General features: G+C 37.7%; 1 protein-coding gene across 1 annotated transcript in view; it reads left to right on the top strand.

Moving 5' to 3' along the window:
* prkci (protein kinase C, iota) overlaps positions 1-9492 on the top strand; it is a 24282-nt gene that overhangs the window by 6020 nt on the left and 8770 nt on the right. Inside the window, exons 3-11 of the mRNA XM_016510091.1 lie at positions 1990-2079; positions 3500-3550; positions 3682-3767; positions 3890-4027; positions 4303-4360; positions 5332-5387; positions 7277-7453; positions 8216-8313; positions 8555-8641. Coding sequence (XP_016365577.1) covers positions 1990-2079; positions 3500-3550; positions 3682-3767; positions 3890-4027; positions 4303-4360; positions 5332-5387; positions 7277-7453; positions 8216-8313; positions 8555-8641 — 841 coding nt within the window. The remainder of the gene's footprint in view (positions 1-1989; positions 2080-3499; positions 3551-3681; positions 3768-3889; positions 4028-4302; positions 4361-5331; positions 5388-7276; positions 7454-8215; positions 8314-8554; positions 8642-9492) is intronic.

The following is a 9492-nucleotide window of genomic DNA, read 5'->3' on the forward strand; positions in this document are numbered from 1 at the left end:
TTAAACCTAGCCAAAAAGCCATATGTGTTGACTGTGAAACACAGTAGACTTTAATAATATGCATTTATGGTGTAATTACTACATTTTCGTTACTACATTACTAAATTTTTATTGTTACTTTAATTCTTCGCTTGCAGTGCAGCAAAAATAGACTCGGTGCAGAAACGATCTGTGCACTGCTGCAGACGCACCGCTCCTGGAACGCACTGCAGAACCGCAACCGTGTGCAGTAAACGCTTTAATCCGTTAACATGAGCGCGGAAAAAATACGCACCACATATGCACTGCAAATGGAGTAATGTGAACCTGGCGTTATGTGTGTGCGCTGCGAGTGTGCATGAGCGCACGCGTTTCAGGAGAACGCGCGAGCGCTGAATGGTTAAACACTGGTGAGAATTTAAAAGTAATGCAATTTATAAACTTTAGTGACGATGTGACACTGCCTCGATAGTGCAAGTGACAATTCTTGTGTCAGCTGTGCAGCGTGCAGCTCGCTTATAGATAGACGCGATGTGTGGTGATTTGAAGCCATTTGCGTATTTTGAGAGAGAAAGAGAGAGCGCGCGCGGTGATTCACTCATGCTGTTTGTGAAATTACGTCTCACACAAGGTTTTCAAATTACTTTATAAGTTATTTAATGAAGCTTGAGATCGGTTTTCTGAGATCAGCCTTTTAAGAGACCACCGATCAAACATCCCAACGTGATTATCGGCCGATAGTGATCGGTAGCCGATCAATCGGAGCACCCTTAATAGAAAAATATTACTTTGTATAATAGTAATAATCGTTGTTGTAGCATTTACACTACAAATGTGCAGTAGACAAATGTGAGATTTTCAAAACTTTTAAATGGTAATGTATATAATAAAAGCACTTTAGTAAAACTTCAATTATTTTAGCAAAATGTGTGTATATTGTATATGTTAGGTGCAAAGGAGATTCTTTGTTATTGGCCTAGGTCAGGGGTAGGCAAGTTCGGTCCTAGAGAGCCGCAGTCCTGCAGAGTTCCCTAGGTGCATCAGCGTTTACATTATAAATGCAGTATGTTCATTTTCGTTTCTGACTACCTCCATTTGTGGTTTGAGTGATCACAAAATGTTTTGAACTCTGTTTGAACCTATATTTAGTGCTGTCCACCTGTGATCAGATCCCCTGAGACAGATGGTAATACCAGGTTTAAATGTGGCCTCTCATTCTGTTTTTCTAACTGTCACCGTATCAACAAGCTTCCCCCTGCCGTTCTGCTGAAATGTCTGCTTCATTTGCACTAGCATTTTATATATTACAAATGAACCCACTTTTGGTAGATTGCATTAGAGTCTCAGAATTACCCTGGACTCCTCTAGCAGAAATAAAATGGATGGATTTTACATGAGGAATAAAGTGAATCTCAATGCAGCGCACAACAGGGAGCAGGCTTAACTCTGAAAAGATTGACTGTGTGTGATGATTAACTGCTGCATTAGTCATGTGAGATGGGAAATGGAGATGGAAGAACGTTCATTTAAATACCAAAATCTTCACCATTCCACGCTGAGCCCAGAGTCACGCTGCTCATTAGCATAGCTGATCTGAGAGGGCCATCATGGAGAGGATTTAACCACGTCTGTCTGCACAAGCCTTGGCATCGATGCCTGCCATCACTCATTGCCTCTGCTGTGATGTCTGATTCAGAGCCGTGTGTCTACACAAGCAGAGACTGTCGGTGCCACAGGCTGCTCTTTAGATAACAACAGGATTGACGTCAACTTCGGACAACACCACAGACCCTGTTACTAGTTCATGGTGAAAACTAATAGATTTTAGCTTTATGCTCTTCCAACATCCGTATGATCACAAACAGGGGCTCGTTTCTTGTCTCTTTCTCAGTCCTGCTTTATTTCTCTCACTCTCTCTGTTTCTCTTTGCAGTGTCAGATATGTCGCTTATGCTGATGTCTTTGGTAGCGTTTTCTAGCAAGGGTTCACTCACTGTGCTTGTCATTGCAGGGGATCCGTGCACCGTTTCTTCTCAGCTGGAGCTGGAGGAGGCCTTACGTCTCTATGAACTCAACAAAGACTCGGAGCTCATTATTCACGGTATGCTGGGATTTGGCTTTTGATGTGGGGTGGGCTACATATGCTTTTGTACTCTGTGTAGTTCTATAGATTCTTGAAAGAATTATGACAGATAAAGTCTTACACCATGTCTTAAGCAGATGTGGTGTAAAAAAGTGACAAATAGGGCCCTGTGAAATCCTTTTTATTTTTTTCCAAATTCTGTGATTTCCATTTAAATTTTTCTGGCTTTTGTTGTAATAGTTTAATAAAATTTAATAAGGAAAAATGATGTCTTATTAGTTGAATTCCTAAAACTTTACAATATAAAATGTATTATAATTTTAATGACAGTAGTGTTTTTGTTATATAGAAATTCTGACATTTTGATTTTCTGCATTGTGTTTTGATTTAATACAAATTTATTATCAATAACAATCATAATCAAATAAATGTATAAAACATTTTTAAATGTAATTAGTATTTTAAATTGTAATGAAATTTGAACAATTCCTCATTTTTAGTAAGCAGAGTGCTGCACAACAGAGTTTTAATGTTTAAATTAAAACATGGATGAAAAATTGTGATATTCCTGAAAAAAATTATGGTTTAATATGAGTACATTCTACTGTACTGTTCAATAATAATATATTTCTATGCTTAATTTCTTTAAGGTAAACCTAACTTTTATTTTGGTGGGGTTCTGTCTTCTGTGTTTATCTGACAATAGTTTTTATGGTGAAATGCTTGAGACATGAACTCTCAGAGCAGCAGAGGACATTTCCCGATTCTGTCCCCCTCTCTCTTTCTCTCTCTCTCCCGCTTCACTTCCTGTCCAGCTACTGTCCTTTCAAAATAAAAGGAAAAATGCCTAAAATAAATCTTTAAAAAAAAATTGTACATTTAAATTTGATTGGGTTTTATTGTCACATTGCACAGAGGTTTTGCATTCAGCTTGTTGCGAGAAACTTGTCACATCAGACACAGTGTTAGAGTCATAACAGCCAAGTCCTTTGAAGCATGACATGTGACACGCAGTGTAGCAGGCCCCTGCTAATGAGCTCAGACCGAGCTCCACATTTTGATGTTCTGGCTTGGGTACATGTATTTATTTATTTATTTATAACACACCCTACAGAATTATACAGGTTCTTAGATCATTAGTGGACAGGAGAGATAGGATTCAGGGCATGATTGACAGAGATACATTGTTCTGCCTGCTGTGTGAGTTAATTAGTCATGCTGAGGAGGAGACGTCTGGCCACAAGGGCTTTCAGAAAAAGACCCCAACCGACTGTCCGTCAATATCCACTCTCCACACCAGCTGACCTCGCAGGCCTGGACAGACTCTGTTTCTTGACCCCAAAATCCTTATCCGCTGTCAGATGAGGAGAGGTCACAAAGAAGTCGTTCTGGAAATGTTTGTCAGTGCTTTTTTTTCACAGTCTCTCTCTCTCCACAGTGTTTCCGTGTGTCCCTGAGAAGCCTGGCATGCCCTGTCCTGGAGAAGACAGTATGTGCATCTTGTGTTATAATATGGTCATCATAATGTTTTTTTTTGCACTTTATATTGCTGAAAAGCATGCATTGGGTTATAATGATAGTAATTAGTAGATTTAATTAATGCCTTAATGTTGTACTCAGAGTCCATATACCGTCGTGGAGCTCGACGCTGGAGAAAACTCTACTATGCCAACGGACATGCATTTCAGGCCAAACGTTTTAACAGGGTACAAACATGCTCTTTTTTTTATTTCTGAAACCTGCTATGTTACTTAATTTGTCTGAATTATATGCACATGCCTTCAATATAGTTTATTGTTCCTGTTCCTGTGTTTTCTGTTGTGTACAGCGTGCTCATTGTGCCATCTGCACAGATCGTATCTGGGGCCTGGGCAGGCAGGGATACAAGTGCATAAACTGTAAACTGCTGGTCCATAAGAAATGCCATAAATTGGTCATAGTGGAGTGTGGTAGACAGGTAATACAGGTGAGACATTAGTCCACATGGAATCTGCATGCTTCTTTCACATTTTCTGTGAAATCAATTTAAATATAAAATAGATTAGACATTAGACTTATTGGTAGCTGAAAGTATTACCAAATATGCCAGATATTTAATAAATCGACATGCAAGGGATGGGAAACTTTGGATGTTCAGTTTTAAGAGTCTGTGTAGACCTACGTGTTAGACATGCAATTTTTGCTAATAACACTATGAATTTTAATCTGTATTTATTTTTGACCTTCGTAATATTTGTCTAGGACCCGATGATTGGAAGAATCGATCCAGGGTCCACTCCATCAGAGCACGCTGATCAAGGTACTATAGACTCTGATCTATATTTGTCAAACATTACACATGCACTTGTCATTATATATCTATCATGCGTGTTTATTGCATTTTCCTTACTTCTTTGTGCTTGAATAGCACACTAATACTTGTATAAATCAATTTTCAGGAATGAATGCACTTTTGAGATTTTCAATTAAACTTGCAATTAGTTTTCAAAATTTATTTTCTTTTAAGGCTTTTCATCTGAGATTAAATTATTCTGCCTGGGGTCACATAATAATCAACCTTTCTGTACCTTGCTCAGACTTTTCAAGCATCATTTTCAGAATTTCAGTGTTTTTTTGTGGTGTTTTTTGGTCAGAACATAAATATTAAAGTTTAATCAGGTATACTTTTCTGAACCTAAATTGAAAAATTTCCCTGATTTCCATAATAATCTGGAACAAGAGGTCCTGAATAACTACATAAACATTCTGCCCACAGATCCATTTGCAAAAATCCAAAGTCAAGCAGATAAACTTGCCATGTGTTTTGTTAGCAAAGTCACTAAATAAAAAGTAATTTGTAATGCATAGGTGTTATTGCATACATTGAATCACTAAATTGATTCACTAAGATCTATAGTGGCTCATTGATGCCACTGATTATCATCTTGAGGGGTTTTAAATGACTGGATGGGCTAAGCCAATGTTTCCCTTTAGTAATTAGGCGTGTGCTTGCACTGAAACAGATTGATGCATTGAGCATCCTACAGGCGTGAGTCTTCTCACAAGATTAAGCTTGTTTGTTGGAATTAATGAAGTGAACAGGCTCATGGCTTTAGTTACAGTGCTGGTCAGATAAATTTCCTTCTCCATGTTTTTTCAAAGTGCTTTATTAATCAAAGTGCCTGGTTTGGTTTAGAGGCTTGTGAATTAGATTTTTATAAGTATATTAATGAATAATGCCTACAGGCCACTGAGTGATGACTTTCCCTGTTTCTCTTTGTTGTTTTCTAGTTCTAGACAAAAAGAACTCAATGGAAAGTATCAATCATGAGGGAGAGGAGCATGAGGTAAGACATGCTTTGGCCTTGTTTACTCCTGGTTTTAACATCCATCTCAGTTGATCTGTTTGCAAGTGGTAAATGCTGCTTCTCACAAACTCCATCTCTACAAGCTCTGTGAGCTTAATTCGCTTATAATGTGCATTTGAAAAGGTGACACGCCAGCCATCTTCCCCTTTTGTTTATAAATCTGTTGTCAACGAAAGAGAAGCTTTAAGGTCTCCCTGCAGTTTTATGCCAGAATAAAAGCTCTATAGTTTAACGTTTGAAAGCAAAGTAGGACAGACAACCATAAATATTAGTATTGTAATTTTACTGTTCTGTAAAATAAAATAATAATAATTATTATTATTATTATTTCATACTCTTTTTACAGTACTATAGTATTAATGCAATAGTAATTTATTTCTTAGATTTAATTTTTTTATAAATTAATAATAAAATTTAAATATTACTTTATTATTATTATATAGTTTTATTGAATGGGGGAAAAGGGTTTTCTTTTTTTTGTCTTTAGCTGGTCACTTGCATGTTTGATGATATCCCAGACGCTCCAGGGCAGATAAGCATTTACACTACAAATGCAATGTACACACATGTGTTTTTTAATGCGGTATGAACAATCAGATCACAAAATGTTTTTTAGCAATTTCCACTTGTTGATCCAGTTGGTCAAAATGAATGTTAGTACCAGGTGTAAATGGGACCATTATGAACGTTTTGTTTGATTAGATGAGCTTTCAGCAGTCCATTCTCAGACAGATGATCAGGCTGAAGTTGTCACTCAGAGAAAGGGATGGGGGTGTGCACAAGGTTCATTCGGGCTGTATTGATTTCCTTTAGTGGAGCTAATAAAGTAACCTTCTATCAGGGTTATTAGCATCTGATTAAGGGCACGTGTTCCTGTTGCTCTGTTGCAGTCATGGGAAATCTTACAGTTTAAGGGAAAAATAGAGGGAAAGGACAGGGAAGAGCACCAAGAGATGCAAACCAGAGAGAAGAGACTGATTGATTATTTATATAGATATTAGGGCTGTCAAGCATTTAACATTTTTTTATCTAATAGATTACATGATGTGCTGATTAATTAATGTAATTAATCGCAAATTAACTCATCAATTTGGGCTGAAATTACCCCCTTAATGTCATTTAACTCAAGTTTTTAATTCAAGTTTTTATTGTGATAAGAAAAGCATTGCATAAACATTACAAAAAAGTAGCTTTAGAAAGAAATATTTAAATTTAACAGAATTAATTACACACAAACTTTTAAGGCTACAATGTGCCAATAATATTGAAATTATATAAAAAAAAAAAAAACGAAATTATACTTTAAATATGAAACTAAAACTGCCAGTAGGTGGCGGCAAGTCATTCATTCTGCCAATTCGTTTAAAGCGCTGTTTCAAGAATGAAGCAAAGTGACTGTCACTGAATCATTAACTTACTCCATTTGTTAAAAAACCTGGATTCATTCAGTAACAAAACACTGCTGTGTGTTGCTTGGAGACATACATCCGTTCTGCTGTGGCTTTGTTTGAAACTTTTTTTCGGTGAAATTGAGCAATAACAGACAATACAGAGTCTAAAATGTAATACAATATTAACTTCTTGTTTATTTAACTGCTGTATAAAACCAGTATTACATTTGCAATCATGCAGATATTCAGGGTGAAAAAAACGGCACTCTTGCTCATATGATCTTGCTAAACTATGTCATATTATATAAATATAAGACAAAACCCATACAGGAGCATTGTTTGCCCTCATATCTGGAATTTTAGGGGCATATAACTGCACTCTATTTGGCTACATCACACAACGTGTAAATAAATGTAAATAAATATAAGTAAATAAAAGATGTTGGTGGTTTAATATTCTCTTTGTCCATCCCTCAGGCAGTGGGCAGTCGGGACTCAGGGAAGGCTGTGTCCAGTTTGGGGCTAACAGACTTCGACCTGCTCCGAGTGATTGGCAGGGGCAGCTACGCCAAGGTGCTGCTGGTGCGTCTCAAAAAGACAGACCGCATCTACGCCATGAAGGTGGTGAAGAAGGAGCTGGTGAATGATGATGAGGTGACATTTCACATTTCATACAATGGGAAAGTGCAAAGATGCCACTGATATGCCATTATATAAATTATGTCAGATTGCATTTATAACAGTTTTGAACTGTATCAGGTTCAAATGAACCACATCCCAGACTACCTTTAGGAAACTGCTGTCACGCCCACCAAACAAACTCTGTGCTCCAGGTTGAAAGCGTTTTTGACACTTCACAACTTGAAATGTTTGTTTTGACTCTAAATTACTGAACAGCTCAATAATTTGAGCTATGCGAGTCTTGCAGAATAAAACAAGCAAAGAGCCGCCTCTGGCTCTAATCTTTCCAGGATGTGTTGAAGTGCACGTACAGATGACTAGATGTTGACGAAGTGGGCATTTAACGTTGATTAGATGCACTTAAGCCTTGTGTGATGAATTGACAGCAGCAGCCGATGGTCAATAATGGCAGTTGCACTTTACTGGCTTCTTTAAGCGAGTCTCATGGTCGGAGATATTTTTACCAGGCTGTCAATGAAAGGTCTTAGTTTTTCACTCTGTATCTATCCATTGTGAGTCTCCTCACATCCAGGAGCAGCTCCTTGGGAAGACCTGGTGCCCCCGTCTTTTAAACCTTCATCAATTTTCAGCCTTGTGAGGCGTTTCTACTCAATAATACAGTCCTGAATGCCCTTCCAAATGTTTCCCCTACTGACAGAAAGAATGCCCTGCTTTTCAATGGAAGATTGATTTTTGTGTGCGTGTTTGTTTGTTCTACTCTTTCTTGTTTTTCAGGATATTGACTGGGTTCAAACAGAAAAGCATGTGTTTGAGCAGGCTTCCAACCATCCCTTCCTGGTGGGACTTCACTCCTGCTTCCAGACAGAGAGCAGGTCTGTCCATACTCAAACTTTTTATGCAAACATACAAGTATAAGACATAGTGACAACGAATAACTGGCTTGAAATTTTTTTTTTAATAAATAAATAAGAGTGACAGTTCCATCAACATCCTCCCCAAAATGCTCTTATATAGGTCTTCAGGCCATTCTTATTGTTGAGCCCTTCAGTTTAGTGTGAACTGTTTTGTTTGTCTGGTGAGGTCTGATGATTATTTAATGCTTTTCTTTCACAGGCTATTCTTTGTAATCGAATATGTGAATGGAGGGGATCTAATGTTCCACATGCAGCGACAGAGAAAACTTCCGGAAGAGCATGCCAGGTATGTATATGTGAGCTGTCTATCAGTAACATGGTTCAGTGTTAATGAACGGCCTGAGCAGGGTTGGAATTGACTTCAGTCTGAATGATAGAGTAGGGGTACTCGGATTCGAGTCCGGTCTCTAGTACAATTTTTTAAAGGACTCGGACTTGTCACGGACTCGGATGCATTTTTACTCTGACTTGACTCGGACTCAAGCCTTTCGGACTCTGAAAATATGTCAGAGTCCAACCGAGTCCAGGGACAGTTGACGGAAATGTCACTGACTCAATGCATTATCACAAAAGTGATATTCAGTATTTGCATGTGTTTTTAAGTCTTGACCAGTACTTGAAAGCCGACGGGTTTCTGTGCTCACACACCGAAAGCGCGCACACAGAACGCGCCTCTCAGTCAGTGTGCGAATGCCGAGTTCTCTTTCGCTTAAGTTCTCTTAAGTTCTGTTATTGCTACACACTTACACAAAAAGTTCTGTCAAAATGCCCGTCTTGGAGACTATTCATGTAAATGCAGTCGGTTTTGTCTTAAGTGAACTTGAACAGTTGGGAGAAATATGAATGTGTCAAAATATTAGATCTATATGCGTCAGATCTTAAAGCAACAACGTAAACCTGCAGCCGCAGACTGCGTCATAAATGTTAATCAAACAAAAGAAAAGGAGAAAAACATCACTGCTATTAACTGAATCACTTATTAACTTTAATAAGAATAATCTATATTTAATGTATACAGTGAAGATTATTTTTACATTTATTACTTCATGAAATGTCTGTAAATGTCTGTATTTCTTTAGAAGCCTTTACTATACTAAAAAACTATTTAATTTGTATTTTTGAGTAATATATTTATTT

This window comes from Sinocyclocheilus rhinocerous, unplaced genomic scaffold (genome assembly GCF_001515625.1).
Source record: "Sinocyclocheilus rhinocerous isolate Xijiao unplaced genomic scaffold, SAMN03320098_v1.1 scaffold444, whole genome shotgun sequence".
Taxonomy (NCBI): domain Eukaryota; kingdom Metazoa; phylum Chordata; class Actinopteri; order Cypriniformes; family Cyprinidae; genus Sinocyclocheilus; species Sinocyclocheilus rhinocerous.